This window comes from Panulirus ornatus, chromosome 69 (assembly GCF_036320965.1).
Source record: "Panulirus ornatus isolate Po-2019 chromosome 69, ASM3632096v1, whole genome shotgun sequence".
NCBI lineage: Eukaryota > Metazoa > Arthropoda > Malacostraca > Decapoda > Palinuridae > Panulirus > Panulirus ornatus.
The window spans coordinates 14,070,795-14,095,923 of NC_092292.1; the positions used below are offsets into that span (position 1 = coordinate 14,070,795).

Here is a 25,129-nt window from a genome sequence, read left to right on the forward strand (position 1 = left end):
ACGAAGGTCTGTCCTAACGTCAGGAGACTAGGAAAAAAAGAGAGATATTGTTTTAAGAAACCAATCGATTCCAACTCTTTTAAGTGCATTCAAATGCTAGTGAGAGCCAAACCCTTAAATTCTGAGATACCAGCACGTTACAAATGTATGTTCTGTATGCAAATTCTTTTACCGTGAATCAGGAATAAGGAGTATAAGGTTCCTCTCCCCCCAAAAAAAAGGAAAATTCTTATTCTGTATTGGACTTTCCCTTTAGTTTCCCCAAGTCATGGTCGTTTCCCTGCAGCGACGCACGCGCTCCCAAGTACACCCCTTTCCCTCTCGCCACAAGGCTCACCCTTTGCTGTCCTCCAGTACTCACACCTTCCCAGCTCACCACACACTTCGTCTGGGCATAAGCTACTCAGCAATCGCAGGTGATCTAAACTTTCACACGCCCAGAACAAAACTCCCGCCTGGCGACAGTTCCTAGTTAGAAGCTGGAAGCTTAGATGATTGTACACACCCTAAACTCTCAGCTTAGAAGAGTTCCTAGGAGCATAGAGCATCCCGAGACTTGAAGCAACCATTAGGCAAGAGCCTTAAACGTTGGCTATAATAAAAGTGCCAAGTGGACGCCTTACGGGGCTCCTGGTTGGGTAGGTGGCGCTCCCAAGCGAGGCACAAGGTCGGCAGCAGACGGAGATGTGAGACTCGGAACAGGTTTGGTGAGTGAAGTAGGTAGGGAGGGAGGGAGGGAGGCACTTCACTTTCACTAGTTTTGCTATGCATTCCGGCCGAAGAGATGGGTGTGTCTTGGCATGGAGAGCGTTGAGGGAAAGAGATAGACATGTATACATAATCAAGGGGGGGATAACAAGCGTGTATGGGAAGGTGAATCTTCCGTATACATTGACAATAGTATGCTAAGCCTAAATGGAGTGGTTCGAGTTGGTAAGACCAGCAAATTTACTCACAGAGGCAGTGGTCAGTTATATAGTTAGTGGAAATGAAAATGGAGGGAGGACCTGGGGGACGGGGTGTAAAAGGCTATTATTCTAATAAGCTGTTCCACTAGTGCTCTGTGTGTGTGTGTGTGTGTGTGTGTGTGGGGTGAGTGTGTAGATTCGTATGTTTCTGAGTATACTTGTACTTATGGGTAGTATGAACACCTTAAGCACATAGGTACACCCTTTTTAGCACAAGAACACGACCCATGGGTAAGAAGGCCTGACCGTTGACCTGATCCTTTAAAGGCAGGTTAAAGTCCAGGTTAATGCAGTACACCGGTCTAAGTATCACTGTTTCTATAAAGAGTTCAATTACATATATATATATATATATATATATATATATATATATATATATATATATATATATATATATATATCACACAACACCCTCCAACAGTCAGGATTCGAACCCAGAACTCATAATTAAGCGTGGTAGGTGGGGTCGCGCAGCGATAGCGTTCCCGCCTACCACGCATAATGTCCTGGGTTCGAATCCTGGCTGTTGTAGGGCATTATGTGTTCTGTGAAAGTGGGCGTTCATATGGACTATATTCGTTCATATATATATATATATATATATATATATATATATATATATATATATATATATATATATATATATATATATATATATATATATGTATATATATATATATATATATATATACATATATATATATATATATATATATATATATATATATATATATACATATATATATATATGTATATATATATATATATATATATACATATATATATATATATATATATATATATATATATATATATATATATATATATATATATATATATATATATATATATATATATATATATCCTCAATCTGGTGCTCATACACCACACACACACACATTACTTCACAATCTACTCTTCGCCAAAGTTCTGGGGAGATCATAAAGATGGTAATCAATTTATTCACTTTTATTCAAGAAAAATAACAATCAGTAAAAAAAAAAATTGAACACGCTTGATCACTCTGTAACGAGATGTGAAGTGCAGTGACATCACCAGTGAAGCGCTCCAGGCAAGCCAGTGACTGCGCGATCACTGTTTGTGATGTCACTGCCATTAGAACTGGCAAGGTGTGATCTATATTGTGAATGAAGGGGGAAGGGGGTTACAATATGCTATGATCATTCTTGTGGTCGCGTAGTATGGCGTTATTTCACTGTATGTTACATGGTCTGGCCCTACGGTATGTGGTGACGTCAAGCACCAGGCCAACTGCTGACATCAGTGATCGGTATGAATAAGTGAGTGAGGATTGGGTGGTGGGGTGGTGATGACTTCATAGTGTCGTCATGGCCATGTCGTCATGTGTGACGTCATGATCACACGGACTATGTATAACAGGCGGTGACGTCATGATTGCCGGTAACAGGGAGCAGTAGGTGTGACATTATGGGTTGATATAGGCTGGGAACTCGTGGTCAGTGCATGTGATGGGTTGTGATCGTCACGATCGGTGTATTGTGACGGGGGGTCGACACAGCTATGTCACTGTATGTGACCGGGTGACGGGCCACGATCACTTGGTGTGACAGGTGGTGACGCCATGGTCACTGCATGTAACAGATGGCGACGCCATGATCGCCGTACGTGACGGGTGGTGACGGCCACGATCACTAGGTGTGACGGGTGGTGACGGCCACGATCACTAGGTGTGACGGGTGGTGACGGCCACGATCACTAGGTGTGACGGGTGGTGACGGCCACGATCACTAGGTGTGACGGGTGGTGACGTTTCCTTTCAGTGCAAAGAAGCATAACAACCTGAGGCGTAATGTTTGATGGGATGTGTGACTAGATATATATAAATATGTTAGAGAGAGAGAGAGAGAGAGAGAGAGAGAGAGAGAGAGAGAGAGAGAGAGAGAGAGAGAGAGAGAGAGAGAGAGTGTGTGTGTGAGTGAGTGTGTGCGCGTGAGTACCGGCCTACGATGAGATTCTGTCATGTGTCAGACCTGTTAGGCCATTTCCTTGCACTGCTCTACACACACACACACACACACAAACACACACACACACACACACACACACACACACACCTATACACACACCTATACACACATACACCTATACACACACACAAAACAACAACAACAACAACAATAATACAGTCTCCCTCACCTACAGGGAAAAAAATGACTTTCTGACCAATTCTTCACAAAATATTCAGTTCATTTTGGCACACACGTGATACTAATTCACTCAGCATATCACTCGGTGTAACTAGCACTTGGTATGACAAGGGGGTGGGAGAAGGTTATATGCCGCTCAGCTAATCACTTTCTCCAATTTATAGTGACGTTGGGCGAGACTTTTCCAAGAAATTCGGTTGGGTCGTAATCGAATAAGTAGAAGTCATCTTTGTATACATTCACAATCAGCTGCAGGAGCTTAGGGCCAAGGGCGGAGTAATAAGAAATTAGGAGTTCCTTCGTGTTGCCATGCCCCTTGTGACTGTTCCTCGTTAAAACGCTCAGGTCGGCTGCCTCGTCCAGCCCACTCATCCTGTAGGGTAAGAAGGGACGACAGCTAAGGTCACTGGGATTAGGGGAAGAAGAGAGAGAGAGAGAGAGAGAGAGAGAGAGAGAGAGAGAGAGAGAGAGAGAGAGAGAGAGAGAGAGAGAGAGAGAGAGAGAGAGAGAGGGCGTCTTGGTGACACCAAAATGATTAGGTTAGGTTAGGTTAGGAAGTAGGTCACCCACTGAGTTCAGGTTAGACCATTCAAAGAAGGTAAATATATATAAAGGCCATTTGACCCATTTAAGGTCAGGATATATCACTCAGGGAGAAGAGCAGGTAAAGGCCAATTTATGTACGGGTGTTAGAAGCCAAATTAAATTACCCAAGGTGAAGAAAAAGTTGGGCCACCTGTTTATAAAAGTTTATAAAAGGGAAGTAGGCTTGTGACCTAGATGGGAGCGCTTCTGCTGAGGTGCAAAAAAAAAAAAAAAAGAATGAAAAAACTCCAAAGATTGTTATAGTCATGTGTGAAGCGAGAGAGCCATTACTGAGTCACCATTGATTACGGAGGACGGCGACTTGATTCAAAACAATGAAGTCATGGCAAAAAAAAAAAAAAAGAGAGAAAAAAGACTTTAGATGTTCTAATCTTCGATGAGTTAAAGCCTAACTAATATGTAGGGAAAAGACCTCCCTTATATATGCCATATATCATTAGGGAAATGACGACCCTCCTCCCCCCTTGCAACTTACGCGAAGACGTATTTCAAATCCGTGAGGAAGGTCTCCATATGGACGATGGAGGTGTAGTTGACGTAACAGACTTCGCAGTGGAGAGAGATAGGCTTCCAGTGAGAGTCGTACTCCAGGGCCGGCTGATCCACCAAGAATCTCACGAACTCCGTGAAGGTGGGCATGATCTTGATGGTCCCGTTGATGAAGAACATGTCTTCATGGGAGAAGCTGGAAGGACCAGTGGTGATACATGAGTTCACAGATACACACATGTTATGGCTAGACTTCCCGTCGGGAGGAGGGTGGGGGAATAATAGAATCGTGATAGGCTACTGTAAATGTAATTTGCCGTCGCAGTAAACTTGTGTCGTAATGAGCTACCACGGTAAATGAACTCAGACAGACTTTTATGTGTAGTGACACTTATATGTAGTAATGCTTATGTGTAATGACACATGTGTAGCAACACTTATGTTTAGTAACACATATATAGTAATACTCGTGTACTAGCGTTAACTTATGCGTAGCAACACTTGTGTGTCGTAACATTTACGTGTTGTAATACTTATGTGTATTAACACCTATGTCTACTAACACTTGTGTGTAGCAACACTTATGTGTAGTTACACAGGTGTTGTGAGACATCACTTTAGAGACGAAACACATAACAGAAGGAGAAACAGGGTGGAAAACAATGCTTTACGAGACAGCAAAGGACGAAATGTATGGCTCACCTTTAAAAATCGTCTGTTCTCATACGCAGAATATTTCGAGATTCACTTTCACACCCCTACCTCCACCTTAGGCCACTTTTACTTCTACTTAAACGCATTGTCGAAGAAAGTAGACGTTTGTTCCGTTTTTCCGAAAGTACTTTCTCAGGCGTCTCTGCTGGGAAGGTGACTGTCGCTACGATATGCTGAACCTATGCCACGTATGAATGAACCAGCATGACAGCCACATTCCCAAGGCAGCGAGAAACGAGACACTCCAAAGAAAAAAAATGATAATAATATGTACTTCCTCCAAAAGGGTGCTTGAGTTAAGAATAAAAAGGGAACTTGAATTAAAAATATATCCTGGAATAATCCACTTAAAAATACGGTGCTCAAGCAGTGTCAGCTGGTTACTATCAATCAAAGTGCAAAAAAGAACATATTAGTCTACGTTCGATAAGATGCTGACCTCACGTAAGAGATCCGTTCATGACTCTCGTCTGTGCCAGTGCCTTGCACGTACTCTTGGAAACAGATGTAGCCCATGATGTAAAGCTGGCCTTATGCCATGGGAACTGGGAGACTGGAGTCCTTAGAGCGAAGGTTTACAGAACTTGTTACTTTCACATGGCGGCCTCGAAGATTTTACTCTGGTCATCCCTTTTTACCCACTATAGTTAACCTAGTCTCATTCGTATACCTGCCATCACCATATGCGAGAGAAACTAGGAGTCGCCACGGGCCTAATGTTTACCATGTCAAAAACTGTTTTTCGTGCGAGGAAAAAAAAAAAAAAAAAGGCTTGGACCTTAAAATTAGATGTATTTAGGCCTCCCGGCAGAAGCACTGGTTACCCTTGTGATGCAAAAATAAAGTAAGAAATCTAAGTGTATTCTCCTGAGCACGACTTTGCGACCTTTGAGTACGACTGGACTTCCCTTGAACACGACAATGCGACCCTTCAAACACAAAGTTTACGACCTTTGAGCACTGTCCCCGAATATAAGGGTACGACGATTGAGCACGACAGTACAAAGCCTTGAGCACGTAGGTGTGAAACATGAACACGAAGATTCGTACCTTGGTTATATCGACCTGATCCGTAAGAGCCAGGTCTCGTACCATGGAATAAAAGTCGTACCGTCGTGGTCACTGATTGCACCATTATGTTTAAAGGTCGTAACGTCGTGCTTAAGGGTCGTACTGTCGTCTTCGAGGGGGTCAAATGACTCTGAGCAGATTTATCCTCTTCCGAAACTGTCGCATCGGAAACACAAACTCAACACCATCGTCAATATCCAATATCTTATGCGTGTCGTCTGACAGTCACTTTTTCTTTCGTCATCGACATTTTGCAAAACACGTCTACGCTTGATAGATATTCTTTGACAACTGTGTCTGTGCTTGCACATTCTTCCTCACGAATACCTGTGACATTTGTTGATCTCGGAGCATCAAAATCTCGAGTCAGAACGGGACTTTTAGAAATATTTCCTTCCTTAAGGAAAAAACTGGGTGTTACAAGATAGAGACAACAGCTTCTTCATCGAGAGATTACGGATGAAGGATATTATTGCACAATTGCTAAGTTCGTAGTGAATAAATCTTTAGATTGTAAGAATTATCACAGTAACAATTAATGTATCAACGAAAATGTATCGAGTGTGGAAAAGTGAAAAAGTGAATTAGTGGAGCAATTAACCAAGGAAACTGATATAATTGCCTTGGTATTACAACAAATGGCATCCTACATTACATAGAAAACAGAGACAAGGGGGTCAGTGAGTATCCAACCACCCGAGAGACGAGTTTGCCCAGCCACGGGGAGAATAACATTAACATTTACCAGGAATCCCGGGCACCAGTAGGGGCACTAGTTCGTGTCGTGCCGTGCACCAGTAAGGGTCGACCAACAGTGGCGGTCGTGCCGTGCGCTAGTATGGGCCTAAGAAGAATCTTAGCAGTGTGTGGATGGAAACAGTGAGCTGCACCATGGATGTACGCTGGGCGCATCGTGCTTTATGTGAAAAGTGCACGTACAAGCTGATCTGACCTGGGAAACGATGGCCGGTGCTAGGCGAGGACTGCCGCGCGCCCGGATCCTCCGTGCGCGTACAGACCAACCTGACCGGAAGGACATGTGTAACCAGTTGATGCTCCCTTGACACCGGAGACTGAGAAAAACCTCGAGTCAGGATTATGCTGAACGGCAGGAATTACAGTGTGTTGCTTGCATTGAAATATTCAAGTGCATTAAATTTCCCTTGCCCTTGTGAATTAGGCATTTCAGTTATTACTAGCAGGTATGATAGGTTGCTTATTATTTCTACCGCTGTCTTTAGAATATCAAATGTAATGTTCTCATTAAGGGGTTTACTTAAACCATGGTTTATGAACCCCCGAGAAATGTCACAACACCTTATTGTTAATAACAAGATACCTGAAATTTTAAGCTTGTATCCACTTTTTGCATCTAGTCGGTGAAATCTTACCATATGAAACTATGTGATGTATACACTGAAATACGAATTGTAACATGCAATGTCAACCCACTGGGGTCTCTGAGTAAGACCCTCTGTGACCCCTGTCATCCTTTTCCGCTACCGCTCACAGGATGAGCATAGGATGCACATAAACCCTGCCAGAGACACGGACACAAATCAACTATGATAATTTTACTTGATCATCTTTAACTATCAAGGAGTAACAACATTTCTCCTTTTTTTTTATATATATATATACCCCTACAATTAGTAGCACATATACATCACATAATGCCTTCCAACAAACAGCAAGAAGTCAAACTCAGACTTTTTGCGTGGTTGCTGGGTACGCTAAAAAGGTCCGGGTTCGATACCTTGCTGTTGCAGGGCATTAAGTGGTCTATGAAAGTGGGCGTTCATATGCACTATATTCGCTTGTATATATATATATATATATATATATATATATATATATATATATATATATATATATATACGAACATAGTGCATAGAAACGCGCACCTTCATAGAACATACAAACCTCCAACAGCCAGGATCAAACCCGGGACCCCTGTGCAAGAGGCGGGAATGTAACCGCTAGGCAATGGCCCAATAGCCTAGCGGTTAGCATTCCCGCCTCTTGCACAGGGATCCCGTGTTCGATCCTGGCTGTTGGAGGTTTGTATGATATATATATATATATATATATATATATATATTCATATGAGTCCACAGGGAAAATGAAACATGATAAGTTCCCAAGTGCACTTTCGTGTAATAATCACACCAGGGGAGATACAAGAATGAAAATGTCTGTTGATATACAACGAAGAGACGTAGCTAGGACGCCATTTGTTTACAAGTGATTTTCCATGATCCTTGGAGTCATAGGAATATACTTGATCACGCGCAAAATTGTGATCCTTTCCAATATATATATATATATATATATATATATATATATATATATATATATATATATATATATATATATATGTATTATCTAATTATCTTCATTATACTTTGTTGCTGTCTCCCGCGTCAGCGAGGTAGCGCAAGGAAACGGACGAAAGAATGGCCCAACCCACCCACATACACATGTATGGTATGTTTTGGGCAATCACATGTTTACCAAATGGCGTCCTAGCTTCGTCTCTTCGATGTATATCAACTGACTTATATTTCTCTCTTGTGTCTCCCCTGATGATGTGATTATTACACGAAAGTGCACTTGGGAACTTATCGTGATTCATTTTCCCCGTGGACTCATATATACATACACGTCCACACATGCACATATACATACCTATACATCTCAACGTATACATATATATACATACACAGACATATACATATATACACATGTACATAATTCACACTTACTGCCTTTATTCATTCCCGTCGCCACTCCGCCACACATGAAATGACAACCCCCTACCCCCGCTTGCACGCGAGGTAGCGCTAGGAAAAGACAACAAAGGCCACATTCGTTCACACTCAGTCTCTAGCTGTCATGTATAATGCACCGAAACTACAGCTCCCTTTCCACATCCAGGCCCCCCACAGAACTTTCCATGGTTTACCCCAGACGCTTCACATGCCCTAGTTCAATCCATTGACAGCACGTCGACCCCGGTATACCACATCGTTCCAATTCACTCTATTCCTTGAAAGCCTTTCACCCTCCTGCATGTTCAGGCCCCGATTGCTTAAAAATCTTTTTCACTCCATCTTACCACCCACTTCTCCTCGCTCCCTCCACCTCTGACACATATATCCTCTTTGTCAATCTGACCTCACTCATTCTCTCCATGTAACCAAACCACTTCAATACACCCTCTTCTGCTCTCTCAACCACACTCTTTTTATTACCACACATCTCTCTTACCCTTTCATTACTTACTCGATCAAACCACCTCACACCAAATATTGTCCTCAAACATCTCACTTCCAACACATCCACCCTCCCCCGCACAAGTCTATCTATAGCCCACGCCTCGCAACCATATAACATTGTTGGAACCACTATTTCTTCAAACATACCCATTTTTGCTTTCCGAGATAATGTTCTCGCCTTCCACACATTCTTCAACGCTCCCAGAACTTTCGCCCCCTTCCCCACCCTGTGACTCACTTCCGCTCCCTTGGTTCCATCCGCTGCCAAATCCACTCACAGATGTCTTAAACACTTCACTTCCTCCAGTTTTTCTTCATTCAAACTTACCTTCCAATTGACTTGTCCCTCAACCCTACTGTACCTAATAACCTTGCTCTTATTCACATTTACTCTCAGCTTTCTTCTTTCACACACTTTACCAAACTCAGTCACCAGCTTCTGCAGTTTCTCACCCGAATCAACCACCAGCGCTGTGTCATCAGCGAACAACTACTGACTCACTTCCCAAGCTCTCATCCTCAACAGACTGCATACTTACCCCTCTCTCCAAAACTCTTGCATTCACCTCCCTAACAACCCTTTCCATAAACAAATTAAACAACCATGGAGACATCACGCACCCCCTGCCGCAAACCTACATTCACCGAGAACCAATCACTTTCCTCTCTTCCCACATGCACACGTGCCTACACCCTCAATAAAAACTTTTGACTGCCTCTAATATATATATATATATATATATATATATATATATATATATATATATATATATATATATATAGATGATGGCTCTCTGGGAACTGAAAGTAAGGGAAAAAAGGGGGCGGGGGAGTTGAACATACCTTCTGCCACGGGTGTATTTGAGGATAAGCGGTGCGAAATAACGTGCATGCCAGGTCACTATGGTCCGGTCTAAGATGCGATCCCTGTACGCCGACAAGAGACGCTCCAGCGGATCTCGAACCACCAGGAACCGCTCGAACTCGCTGGACACAATTGCTTCCCTGTACCTCTCTATTGTTGGCTTCAGGTACGTGAACATACTTGACCCCAGCAAGTGCAGAGAGGAGAGAGAGAGAAAGAGAATAATAGGGTTTATGACCTCAACGCTGATGATGGTTGATATCAACATTTCTGAAGAAAAAAAAAAAACATCGTAATCCTAACGTAATCATAAGTGACTACAAGGAACATGTGATCACTAGTGTATTAACAGTGATTCAAAATATGTGTCCACTGTAATGTATCTAACTTTGTACTCTTGAAAAACTAGTACAAAAAAGAAATCTAAAACAGCAGCTGTTTCTCCCAACTGCTAAGCAGACTGAGTGTGTGTGTGTGTGTGTGTGTGTGTGTGTGTGTGTGTGTATGCGTTGAAGATGATATACTAGGATCGGGAATGGCACTGTCTCTTGCCAGCCCATTCTGTGGTGCACCATCAACATCTCACGTTACGGAAATGACTTATACGATTTCTACAAGTGAGATAATGACTGGCCAACTCTCTGCCTGCCTCTACGTATGATTTCGAGTGAGACATGGAACATGTAATGGTACAATGACATGCAAAACGATGCCTCTATCATCACAACTATTATCTCAGAGCAAACGTGTCTGTGGGAATGTTATCTAGGACTCTCATATACCTGGAACCTTCCCGAGAGAAAGGATTGAGAGACTAAAGTGAAAGGTAAGGAGAAAAGGAAAAAATGAATTAATCCAGTACACTTACTTGGGTAAGTCCTTTTCTACCCTAAGATGAAAGCCTTTGTCGTAGATACTGGCAAGGAGTGCATTCCATGCTGTGGAACCCGCCTTGTGCACCACGCATACCAACAGTCGATTTTTCTCCAGCAGTTGGCTCCTGCCGGTGAAAAGGTGTCAGTATCCAGTTACAGCTCGCTGGTCTGGGCGCAGGAAACACACACACACACACACACACACACACACACACACACTCTCTCTCTCTCTCTCTCTCTCTCTCTCTCTCTCTCTCTCTCTCTCTCTCTCTCTCTCTCTCTCACGGAAATCTTTATTCCTTCTTTATGAATTAATCTTCTCATTGACACCGACAGATGGAATGGATGTTGACTTAGCTCCTACAGTGCTACCGAAATAAGAGCCGTAGCCATTTTAGAATCGGTATAGCAAGATATATCAAAGGAGCCAAGCGGAAAGAATTCTTAATTCATAAAGTTGAAAATTAGGCTTATGGTCAAGAAATCTCACCCTTGACCACCCACTTCCAAGGAATCTGAATGAGAAATCGAGAGAGGAATACTTATGAGAATATTCATCAATATTAGAATAGTGAAGCAACAAACTTATGCTTTGATTTGTAGATCATACATACATAGACGGTTTAGGACACACCATGCGTACACATACACACATAAACATACCTATACACGCTCTCCCTCTCATACACATGTGTAAGCGTGTATGAGAGGGCACAGGTGGGCGTGTGTATAGATCTGTCTACATGAGTATGTAAATAAACATGTCAAGAGTGCTGACCTGGTGGCGAGAAGGATATCGAGGGATTTCTTCTTCAATTGACTGGGTTGGGTGAAATTGGCACACCTATTCCTCAGCCTCTCCACCCGCTCGACAATCCTCCTCTGAAGAAATAGCGTGTGTTAACAGTCCCTCTCTATACATCACTGGAGAGAGAGAAATCCCTTTACCTTCGTTAGCTGGTCTGTGGGTTTACTGTCCTTGTCATCTCTCGACAGTTTTCTGTTTCTTTACATCGATATGGTAATCCTTTTCCTACTCTTACATTCTTCTTTTGAAAGAAATAAAAAGAGAGAATAGATAGGTCTTAGCACTGGGGGGGTTGGGCAGCGGTGCAGATTAAGGGCTGGGTAGAGTAATGCAGTCTGGGGTCCTGTGTAGTGGTACAGGGTCGATGTGTGTGTGTGTGTGTGTGTGTGTGTTAGAGATTGGGTAGTGGTACAGGCTATGGGAGTGGGTGGAAGTGTTGCAAGCTGCAAGGTGGGGATGAGTTTGGCGGGGATGTCTGTCTGGGTTGTGGCACATGCGAGTCACAAGCCAAGCGAGGAGGTCATACGTTCTCAGCGAACGTTATCGTCTTTCGTCAAAGACCCTTCGCTAAACATTGGTACGAAGAGGGGAAGTACCTCACGTGTTTTACTCTACCAGAAAGCCAGGAACTTATGTAATTCCTCTCAGCGCACGCCATAGACTCGGTCATCTGTTGTACCATGTGTGTGTGTGTGGCAGTAAAAACATGGTGTCCGTACTCAGAGGTAGAGGACACCTTTTACGAGTACCGGTTGTGGAGCGGTGAACAATACTTAACTTCCCTTCATAGACAGGGACCTATAGTTCACTGTGTGCGTGTGTGTGTGTGTGTGTGTGTGCGTGTGTGCGTGTGTGTGTGTGTGTGTGTGAGTACTATCTACCTATTTTTCAGCCTCGACGCACATGTATATCCATTTCAAACCACTCATTCACGCCTCCATGTACCTCTCTATGTACTAAATCCATTACACGAACCTTGAGGATTATTCATGGGTCCTTTCTGTACATCATTAAGACTCAGAACTCCAACTTCCTTTACCATTTAAGGGCTGCAAACATCACCTTCAAGTTCCAGTTGAATTTTTTCCCCCCACTCCTGGCCTACATCGGGTCTAAAAGTATTTTCCTCTTACAAGATTCAACTTAGTCTTCTCTTACATGAGGATTACACACACACATACACACACACACACACACACACACACACACACATACACACGCACACACACACACTCATGCATCTCTATTATCTACATATGAATGTATGTGTGTGTGTATATATATATATATATATATATATATATATATATATATATATATATATATATATATATATATATATATATATATATATATATATATTATCCCTGGGGATAGGGGATTAAGAATACTTCCCACGTATTCCCTGCGTGTCGTAGAAGGCGACTAAAAGGGGAGGGAGCGGGGGGCTGGAAATCCTCCCCTCTCGTTTTTTTTTTTTTTCTAATTTTACAAAAGAAGGAACAGAGGGAGCCAGGTGAGGATATTCCAAAAAAGGCCCAGTCCTCTGTTCTTAACGCAACCTCACTAACGCGGGAAATGGCGAATGGTATGAAAAAAGATATATATATATATATATATGTAGTGTCACTCCGTCTATTAATCAAACTGTAATCTTTATACCAGGCCCTCATGTATGGTATGGAAGAGCTGCAGTAAACAATGTACTCTCTCCAACAACATAAACCTCATACTTCTTATGTATGGGAAAACAAACCTGTGCGAAATGCTCATTACTTTTCTCCAACCGATCTCCCTCACAGAAGGAATCCAATGCATTCTTCCTCAGATTATGTAGCTGCTCTACTCTAATCATCACCGAAAATATATAAAAAAAAAATCCCTTTTGATTATAAAGAGACTTTTTTATATCAGTTTTACATATCTTTGCTCATTTTCCTTTAAATTTCTACTCGGCTGTAACCTTTTTAAATCTCATAACGGAACGTAATCTATTGTATATCAGTGAGTGGTTACTTTTCATTTATGTCTAACCTTTGGTGATGCTCCGTCCTTCTTCTGATTTCTTCTTTTGCAATACCATATAAATTTCTGTTTTAAAAAAAGAGAGAAAGTGTACACCACAGAAAGTAACTCCTTCCTGAGCTATATGTTATGTTCCAGTGGCCATATATATATATATATATATATATATATATATATATATATATATATATATATATATATATATATGTGTGTGTGTGTGTGTGTGTGTGTGTGTGTGTGTGTGTGTTGCAATCGGGTACATATGTCACATGCCTTACCTTGACTAGGTAGAACTCGTCTGTTTCCTTAAACTTGATGCTCGTCTGTGGGCGAGGTGGTGGCAGCGGCGTGGCTACCACCGCAGAGTGTTCAGTCGATGGTGCCTGTAGGAAAATGAAAGGAATCTGATGGTTTAAGAAAAGCACGTCACCGTCCCCTTCCTTCTCACCACAATCCACCACCCCTTCCTTATTCTATCACCCTCCCTGCCTAGGCCTAGTGGTCCACTTATTTGGAATTACGAAAGTAATCAAGAAAGTGTGTTTGCGCGCTGCTGTACCTAAACACTCAAAACCCTTCAACTATATAGAAACCCCAGGATATGGGTTGCCCCACCCACACACACACACACATACACACACGCACATACACACGCGCGCGCGGACGCATCCACCACCCCGCCACCCGCCTAACGTCCCTCATCCCCATGCTGAAGTTCGACACCACAGACACATCAAAGCCCATGTAATCAGTGGATAGCATTCTAGTAACCCACCTTCCCGTGCATGTAAAGACTATCGAACACAATAACTTTTGACAATACCTACGTTTATCCAGATTCGTATATCAGATATTCATTCACAGGAGTTCTGAGACCCCTAGCTATAAAGTGTTGATGTTCCTATGTTACAATGGTAGCAGTTGCAGCGAGTTATATGGGGACTGGTACCATGTTTTCTCTGTTTATTCTCCTTGGGTGCATTACACATGACAGCTAGAGACTGAGTGTGAACGAATGTGTCCTTTTGTCCTTTCCTAGCGCTACCTCGCGAAGGTGGGGGAGATACTGTTTCATGCGTGGCGGGGTGGCGATGGGAATGAATAAAGGCAGCAAGTATGAATTAGATACATGTGTATATATGTATATATATATACGTATACGTTAAAATGTATAGGTATGTATATGTGCGTGTGTGGACGTGTATGTATATGTATGTGTATGTGGGTGAGTTGGGCCATTCTTTCGTCTGTTTCCTTGCGCTACCTCGCTAACGCGGGAGAGCGACAAAGTATGATAATAGTATTATCATTCTGATTATCATCGTTATCATAATCATGATTATGATGCATATCATTATTATTATCGTTATCATTAATGTTATTATTTGATTATTATTATTATCATTATTATCATTATTATTATTATTATTATTATTATTATTATTATTATTATTATCATCATTATTATTATCATTATTATAATTATTATTATTATTATTATTATTATTATTATTATTATTATTATTATTATTATCATCATCATTATCATTATCATTATTATCATTATTATCATTATTAGTATCATTGACGTTATCATTTTATCATTATCATAATCATCATTATTATCATCATTATTATTACTCTTTTTCTCCCCCTCTCACATCCAAACACACAACCAGACACCAAAACATGAAATCAAGAGAGAAACTTGTTAGAGAAGACGGGGGAAAAAAATATTGCTATTATGGTCGTGTATGGACGGGATAGAATGAGTTATGAGGCATTAAAGTTGTGTGTTGAGGATTGGACTTGATTCCAAGGGAGAATCATGTTCCTGGGTGAACCTTTATAACCCTATACATAAGATACTCTATCATAATTCCTGTGGGATCTGATCCTCCTTGTCTCTGTATCCCCCTTCAGTATCACTTGCCCGCTTTTCTCTCCTTCCCCTGTTCACCCTGTCGCCGATCTGATTCCACGAACAGAGAACCAAATGCGACGTTACAGCAGAAAGCTTCGAGTATAGAGTATGCGTGTGAGAGTATGAGGAGGGGGCGGGGATATAATGAGAAAGACAAACATCAGAAGACCTGACGACTCATGTCGAAGTACAGTGACCCTGCGGTCACATTCATATCAATGGGAAAAAAAAAAAAACAGGAGAGTAAATCAAAGGGTATCTCCCCACCCACCGCTCCCTCCGGCTCAACGGGAGGCAGTGTGGCAGTCAGAAGAAGGAGGAGGAGGAGGAGTAGGTAGAGTGGAGAGGAGGACTCGCTCTGCCTGGTTGATATGTAGGGCAGATGTGGCAACGCACGGGTCGAGCTCAGTGGTGAGGCAGACCTGGACATGGATATATTACATAAGGGTTGAGGAAAACACTTCCTCACGTATAACATATTCAGACAGTATATGTGCATGGGTGTGTGTGTATACGGGTGTGTGTGTGTGTGTGTGTGTGTGTGTGTGTGTGTGTGTGTGTAAGAGAGAGAGAGAGAGAGAGAGAGAGAGAGAGAGAGAGAGAGAGAGAGAGAGAGAGAGAGAGAGAGAGAGAGAGGGGGGGGGGGGTGAGGGTGGTGGAGGGAGCTGACCAACTCATACCTAAAGAACACTCCTCTCGTAACAAGAGAGTACCGGCCAAACACCACCTCCTCCCATGTGTTGATGTGTCTCACACTCACATGATCTTTAAACCCAAAGTCGCGAGATGACTTGTCGCGTCACTGCATAGATCCACAAGCATCATTCATCTTATGGATTTAGTGACACACAAGATATTCCCATTCTCATCCACCAGCAGGTGATGCTCACCTGCTCCGCAGTCTTGTTTCGTGCTGAAATACTCATAGAAATTCGTAAAATATAGTGTGTCAGTATACCTTTCAGTGCCTTCCGAGTGTTATCAAAAGACCTGTGGTGTTGGGAAACAACACACGGAAATATTTCCGTTATTCTTAAGTTCATGGCGAGAGGTCAGAGACTGGCCACTTGATGGCGCAAGATGCTGTACTTCGCTGAGTTACGTGGGCAATATCTACCAGGGCAGTTTGTAGTATTAAACACTTGTCAAATACTGTCTAAACTCAGACAATCAAAAGAGCATCTAAGTATACAGTCATGCATCCTTATACTTAATGCTATGTCCTGCCCCCCCACACATTTATCATTCGAACCCAAACTATATCATAAAACACGTAGCAACTACGTTCATACAATCATCCAAGTCCAAAATATGTCGTAAACTATCGAGAGTTTGCTGTGTTCTACTCTCACTTTGTCATTAGAGTCCAAAGCATGTTTTGGTCTATAGACAGGCTTAATGCCGTGGTCCACATCTGTCATACGGGTCCTATTGCCCTCGCAGGTTGCAGGAGTGTGGATGCACCTTTGTGTCGTTGAGTTGCACCAAGGTTTTGGTGAGTGTTGGTGACGCCAGCCACCTCTACGCAAGTTGGCTCGGATGGTGCCCAACAGGATTTGGCGTTTTAGCTCCGTCTCTTCATTGTAATATCGACTGACTGTTCTATTATCTCATTCTTGCATGTATCTCCCCTGATGATGTGATCATTGCACGAAAGTGCTCTTGGGAACTTAACGTGTTTAATTTTCCTGCAGAGAGAGAGAGAGAGAGAGAGAGAGAGAGAGAGAGAGAGAGAGAGAGAGAGAGAGAGAGAGAGAGAGAGAGAGAGGGGGGGGGGGGGGGGGGGGGCAGTCAGTGTACTTACGGACGGAGCTACGTTCATGCGTCTGGCGGGGAAGAGGAGAGCGATGTTGGCCATCAGAATTGCGATGAGGAGGGCAGGCACAAGGACCCGCTTCATCAACCACCAAACATGCGACAGTGTGATCATCATGCTTGCACTTTCCCACACGGATCCTCCTCCTCCTTCTCCCTCGCTTGATTACGGGTGTGCCTGCAGGGAAGTGGACAGAGGAGACGGTGTTAAACAACAGACTTGAAGATGGCACTAATGCACACCACGTAACATGACTATGTAAGAAAGATGGTTAACAGTAAGAACTAATAGGTTCACGTTAGACTAATCTTCTGCGTATGTCGACTTTATCCTAAAGGTCTCAAGACACTACGAAAATCCCATCCCAAGACAACGGTGGGTCTGCGGGGAAGCATTAGATTGGAGGAAAGAATGAGAAGCCCCGAGTTAAGGCTTTGTTACATAAAGCGTTAAGGTTAAGAAGTGAGAGTTATTTTCTTCAGAGGAGAAATAATGTTACGTATCTTTTCTATGTTGGTTGAGACGGCATGGGTAATTGAGGTAGGGCCTAATCAAGGCCATCCCATTAAATACATACACACACACACACACACATATATATATATATATATATATATATATATATATATATATATATATATATATATATATATATATATATATATATTCATGTACATATATACCTTAGCCTTAGCTAGGTAACCCATTTCATCGACCAACGCTTAGTGAAGGATGATGAACAGCTGGGTTGACTGTGGACCAACTGCTGCACAAACCCTTTTGGAACTTCAACCACAAAATGAAAAAGTGAGACTTATATATACATAAAAAAAGAATAAAAAGTAGACTTAGATCCAATATGATATGGTGAAAAATAAAGAAATCAACAAATTTGATAAATATCATAAATAAGAATAATAGAATCAATAAGATAGAGAGAGATAAAGATGCAGAGAGACAGATGGGATGAAAACAAAAATAATCATCCGTTTTCTTTACAATAAATTCTCACAGTCTGTCCTGCAGCTGATAACGTTAAGTGGGCATTCTCTCGTTCAAAGAGGCAATAAATACAACATCCCGATTAAGCCCGAGGTTCTATTACTCCCTCACTTTTCCTGTAATTTTCCTAACTCTCTTTTGGTCGCCCTACTGCCAGGAACCCGTAAATAGACCCGCATCCCAAGCTCGTTCGGCTTGTAAAAAAAAAACTCGTCCTTCCTGTCCGCCTTGAAGATAGATATATTCAGTGTTCCATCTCCAGCCACCTGGACTTGGATCTCTCAGCTGCAAACGAGTATCAGTGTCTTGCTTAAAGATTCCCATCCCATCATTAAGGTATTTCATGGACGGTCAGAAGGCACACTGTAAAAATGTGGAGTTATTAGAAGAATAAAGATAGGATTTTAAGGATCACATTCATCTTGGTTAGGTCGTGGAGTTCATCCCTGGCGTATCTGAGGGAATATCTTAAACATTATCGACAGGAGGATCTTCCTCGGCTCTGCAACTCCGCCACAATTGATGTAAACAATTAAAAGGAAAGGAGGTTTGGAAGTATCCCTCCACGAGTAGGGTCTGACTACTGCCAGAGACTAGAGAGGGTGATAAGAGATTAAGATAAAGGGGTAGAGGAGAAAGATGAGGAGGAAGGTGAGCGGGATATGTCAGAGCGAGGAAGGTAAGAAGAATTCAGGAGAAACAAGAGGTGGATGAACTGAACTGCAGGAGAATAGAAATGAAGATAAGGAGGAGGAGTTAGAGGAGGCGAAGGAAGAGGAGGAGGAGGAAGAAGAGAAGGTAGAGGAGGAGGAAGAAGAGAAGGTAGAGGAGGAGGAAGAAGAGAAGGTAGAGGAGGAGGAGGAGGAGGAAGAGGAGAATGAACAAGGTCGGAGTAGGGGCATGTCTAAAGGGATGTACATAAACAAGTTAGGAGGTCATAATACAATCCATTGTCTTCACAGAATTACAATGTGGCACTGCTTTCCTGCTGAAGGATTCCTCCTGCTGCCTCCGCAGACAGACACTCTCACCACAGATTAATTACCATCATCATGAACGCTACGAGTGGAGGAACTCAGGAGCTCCAGCCCTGTCCTGCCTGTTGGCTTTAGAAATAAGCATTTCATGGAGCTATTTCGGCTCTGTTTCTGGATGTTGGCTTTCAGCACTGCGGCCTTCAACATGGCACACTGCAACGTCTCAACCAAGGCCGACTACAAGAGAAGCTGTTTCCACGACGGTCCCTTTTTTAGCACACTAGGGTGGCAGGTAGTGTACAGTAGGAGGAACTGTCTGCAGATGTTCCTCTCAAACGAGGGCGAGAAAGCAAGCACTGGGGCACCTGAGGAACACCAGGTATATAAGAACGGAAGAAAAGAATTGAATGATGCTTTCTACGAGTTCCAATCGTATTCAAAGCATCGCGCACGAACGTAATTCAGGTGGCTGGAGGTACATATGCATGTCTTTCTTGACGGTTCACTGGAGAGGTAGGTTTGAGGAAGAGAGGGATGGTACAGGCCTCCTTATGGGGTTCGCGGGGGTGATGAACAAAAACAGTAGGAGAGTCATGGAGCCAAGGATTCAGTCAAGGGTGCTGTGTTTTTCAGAGAGTCAGCGTTTGATCTGCTCATGTCTCCGCTTGCTATACCCCACCAGGTAAATACTTGCCAGAAACCACATCTTTTTCATTATCAGGGACCAGTCTTCTCTTCTAACACCGATCCTGACGCTCAGTCCCTACCATTCTAAGCTTCAATATAAACAAACACAAATATAGCGAGACCATTATATCATGACAGCCTTTACGAGATATAGCCATCTCCACAAAATTCCTTTTTGTAAGTATTAGTTTTCACGTGAAGGCCTGTTCAACTGAAAGGTTTGTAATATCTGTATGTTCGAAGTAAAATGCTAAGTTGAAATCCTAAAGTCATGCTTGATCAATTGATGTGTCTTCGAACACCTACATCACGAATGAAATACATGTCTCCTCTTTACGTCAGATAACTGGTGGCTATTAAAAAATTATCTATTTCATTTGTAATGATATCAAAAGCAGAAATGTTTGAGTAGCTGTGGCTTTTAGAAACTCGCATCTTTAAGGTTCGTTTAACAGCAGCAATGTAAGCGATGTTGGTAAGAATTATATGAATGAAATGAATACTACCGTCTCACCAAAGAGATTATCACTGTCTTCATCCTCTAATTCAAGGTCTGCACTAACGCAGGCAGCTTTGCTTACGCATTGTAGGTGTAGACACTTCTGGCTTTCGAAGTGGGATTATTCTGTCTTTGCTCTCTCTCTCTCTCTCTCTCTCTCTCTCTCTCTCTCTCTCTCTCTCTCTCTCTCTCTCTCTCTCTCTCTCTCTGTTAGTCAAAAGTTTTCTTACAGTACCGTTTGATCACTGAGTTATCATAAGGTCAGGTATCTTGTCTTGTCTTATTCTTCAGGAATTCAGAAAGATGCATTGTCGTCGCATTGGAGGCCAGGTATGAGTGGAATTGCATCTCGTTGAAAGTTTCAGATCCACTCACGTGGGAGGGGTCGAGATGCTGGTAGTAAGAATGAGACTTAGAGGTACATATGACTGCAATTTCTGGTTGCAGTCATCTGGCCAAAGGAGTTGGTGCGCCCAAGCGGTGTTTGGTCTGCACCGAGTCCATTACGCTAAAATGATATACTAAAATACTATACCGTCATAGAAATCGATAGAAATTGTGGGGGTATCGTCTACATGTATTATTTCATTTTTCGACCGAACATATGTTCGTGCTCAATGTACGTTAAGCATATGATCGTTCAAATGTATACCAGTGAATATCTGATTTAGTCACATTTGTAACACATGCTCTGCGCGGTGCGTTCAATGATTGTTTCACTCATGTACGCGAAGTGAAGACTTCAGGAATATCAAAGGAAATAGACTGGATAACTTGGGTAGACAAATGGTGACAGTTATGTTAACTGATGTCTGGTCAAACTAGTGATCAAGCAAGGTTACGGATGAATGGGGTCCTTCGAACACTACCTTGCGTGTGGTGTCTGCATGCGTGTCCAAACCCCTTAAGACCCCCGGACTCATAGCGAGCGACTAGCTGCTTCCCCCTAAAGTGTGGAGACCAACCACTCGAGGGGTGACCGTTATGAGACCTCCTTCTCACTCTTCGTACAATTAAGCGTGGAATTGTCCTCCCTTATTTTTGTGTCTTTCTTCCTATGACATTTTCTTCCTTTAAAAGCCAGGCGTATTTCCTATTGTAGTTTTCGCATTATCTTATATTTCATCTGAAATTGTTACGACTAGGGCGTGCCTTTCTTTACCCATGCCTCGTCGGCAACTACCGAGAAAACGATACATATATGCTTCCGCTGCATCTGGTCAAATGCGGTACTTTAATCCAACCTTTCGTACTCAACGATCCAAAGCTGCCTACCGTACGAAGGAGACCAGCCAAGGGCAAGCTGCTGAACTGACAGACAGCTTAGACTTGTTGACCCGTCCTTGAAAAAGAGTTTCAGATATCTTACAATGCACAAAATATCCAGGCGGACGTAAATCACGGGGGTGAAGTGTCGCTCTTTCTCCCCTTGTTGTCTTTGTTGATTATTTGCAAATCGAAGGTAGTGTCCAGCGCGACTCCTCAACAGAGAGCAATATGTAGAAAGATCACAGCTCATTACTGAACAAAATCAAGCGTCGAATCATACACGTGTATACCCTGACAAGGGGATCCGGTCATTTCGCCCATATTATGCAGTCCTTTCGCCCATAGGTCAATTTCCCACACAATGAAGGCATTTCGCCCACATTAGCACCACATTCGTCCATACTTCAGGTGTTACGGAAAGCAAACAAGTACACAGTCAGGATGATCACGTCATAACGAAAGAGGTAGTTGGAAACTGTTCCGATATCAGTTTGTATGTAGGTTCTGTCATTGAACATGGCCATGGCAGGCAGATCACTATACGTATTCGGTGCGTTGTACCTGTACGGGCAAGGGAAGAAGGTCTGCAATGCGATAGGTGTGGGAGGCTGCAGCACAGATGTGGTACTGGTGTACTACGAGCTGGTTACTGGGTAGCTGTGAAATCCAGTATCTATACCGAGTGGAATTGTAATTCGTGCACCTACAGTGAAGAACTAGCCGCTCCTCCTCTACATTTGACGACCCAGCTGCCCCACCAATGGACCTAGAGTCTAAAATTGAAGATCCGGCCATACCAGACACTGAACTGCAACCAGAGTGTGAGGTTGCGTTCCAGCTCACTGAAGAGGGTACAAAACGTGGTCGAGCCAAGCCCACTGACAGTCTAGGGTACACGTGTTAACATAAGAATGCGACGGCCAAATGTAACATATTGGTTAACCCATGCAAAGCCGCACTTACCCACAGAAACGGAACATTTGTAAAGAGCAGCCTATGCCATACCCATCCAGCATCAACCGGCTCAGCTACCACCACTACAGTAAAGTCCCAAGTAAAGAAACTGTCGGTACAAGACCTATTCAAACTAGAATTTGCTATAGTCGATGAGGTGATAAGTCTGTTTACAATATGCCTATAGACACGATATACCAAACAACAATCAACTTTAGGTATTTACTCATAATAGATAATTTTACGTTTAGGTGTTTAATAGTTACATTCTGTTTCATATAGGTTATTCTACTTGAGCTGGGAAACACACCATGCCCAAGTCTGCCATTGCCTTAGCCCGAGCACTTGGCAAGAACGGCGAACAGGCAAAGATAGAAGTTAAGACCAACGGAGGCGAAACACCTGGAATTTGAAATGGACGAAACTCACATTCCAAATGACTTCCTCAGAGCTAACGTTAGGGTCAGTGGACGCCCGCCACTTGATCTTCGCCACAGCGTAGCATGCATGACATATAACCATGGCAAAATTATGTTACATTGATGGCGCATTTAAGCTGTGCAGGCACCCATTTACACAACTGATGACAGTCAACGCTTTTGAGCGAACAGAGGATTATGCAAGACAGGTGGCCCTATTGTTGGTCATAATGTCTGGTAAAAAAAAAAAAAGAGTGATGGCCGAAAGGTCTTCCATGAACTTATAGCGAGTCTTCCAAATGAGCCTTCGATTCAACATGTAACAATCGACTATGAAAAAGCTTTTTGGAAAGACTTGCCAGAGTATTTGCTTAACGCCAAGATCAAAGGGCGCGTTTTTCACTATACACAGGCTATATGGAGGAAGGTTAGTCAAGTCAGATTGTGTTTTATATGTGCATGCCTCGTCTTTAATTACGGCCTTCCAATATATAATGCGCCCACCACTGTATATAGGGAAATATTTCCTTGTTTCAATATAGGCGTAAGAGGTTGGTCAGCAACATGCCTACGCACATGATGACGGTACATACGAGTACCTGCGTAAAGTTATGGAGCCCTTTCGTGTCTGCCGGAGGGAGATGTAGTTCCGATGTTCGAAAGTCTCTCTCGCCAAGCCACCACCACCGCCCAGTTACAAACTATGGTAGGCTATATTTCGAAAAAATGGCTCTACAGCTCCACAAGGCCACTTTCCAGCGTATTAATACTGAAGGATGAGCACAACCGACTAAAGATATATACGTGTTGCTATTAGATGCAACCTCCAAACCTTCTTATAAGCCTTCTCCACAAAGAGGGCCAAATTAACATCTGTATGCATAAGGCTGGAATCCCGAAAAAAAAAAAACTCCGAAGGATCCACCGAAAAAAAAAAAAAAAAGAAGTATAAGGACTTGCAGGTTGAAATATTCGCTCTTTGGTGTGGGTAAATGTGGAGTGGGAGGTCATTATACTCATTATACTAACTGTTCAAATCTTGTTGATCTCAATGGCCCAGTCAGCAGCTGATAACTTACGTGATCATTTCAATTCGGCGAATTCTTTGAATCTTAATCTATGCATAAGTTTATGAAAATCTTCAACTTCATACGTATTTTATAGGTTTTTATATTTGTAGCACATGATACTCTGTGTATTAGATAATGTTCAGTATTACATGATTTCTACAATTAGCCCATGAATAAACACACATAAAACTTGTGGGAGAATAGACTCTAAATTTGGGCGAAGGGGCTCGTTGGTTAAATGACATGTAGGCCAAATGACCGGTAAACCTGACAAGCAGAGAGTCATTCACGAGGGGGTTTCTTTCTCTCTAAATGAACGCTTGTGATCGTACACAACACCATGGCTTCGAGCGATAAACTTCAGCACACACACACACACACCGAAATGTAAATTCTCTTTAGATCAACAAGAAGTTTAAGTTCATAACTTACAAAACAACACGACGAAGTCTTAGGACGTTAGCTCTGAGCGACTAACGCCACTGACCTAGTCGTTACAACTTCGCTGAGCCGCTAGCGACTGGTCGTCCGTGTAACGGCGAGGGAGGCGTCAGTTGCAAGAGGGTGTTAGCCGGGAGCCGCGTATAGACACGTTCACTCCGCAGAGTCGACGACGACACTGAC

At 42.6% G+C, this 25,129-nt stretch overlaps 1 protein-coding gene across 1 annotated transcript; it reads right to left on the bottom strand.

The window, feature by feature from the left end:
* Nucleotides 1-1,921: 1,921 nt before the first annotated feature.
* LOC139747581 (carbohydrate sulfotransferase 11-like) lies at nucleotides 1,922-25,129 on the bottom strand. The gene is made up of 8 exons (XM_071660015.1): nucleotides 24,938-25,129; nucleotides 17,617-17,805; nucleotides 14,167-14,271; nucleotides 11,834-11,937; nucleotides 11,049-11,180; nucleotides 10,159-10,359; nucleotides 4,239-4,448; nucleotides 1,922-3,530 (listed from the first exon to the last, which is right to left on the bottom strand). Exons 2-8 carry the CDS (start codon nucleotides 17,743-17,745, stop codon nucleotides 3,302-3,304), a joined length of 1,110 nt encoding a protein of 369 aa, XP_071516116.1. The 5' UTR covers nucleotides 17,746-17,805; nucleotides 24,938-25,129; the 3' UTR covers nucleotides 1,922-3,301.

Coding starts and splice junctions, on each gene's coding strand:
- LOC139747581 (XM_071660015.1), bottom strand. CDS start 17,745: ATGATGATCACACTGTCGCATGTTTGGTGGTTGATGAAGCGGGTCCTT. Junction 11,938..14,166: donor ACGAGTTCTACCTAGTCAAG/GTAAGGCATGTG, acceptor CTATTTCTTCAG/AGGAGGATTGTCGAGCGGGT. Junction 11,181..11,833: donor GATATCCTTCTCGCCACCAG/GTCAGCACTCTT, acceptor TTTCACCGGCAG/GAGCCAACTGCTGGAGAAAA.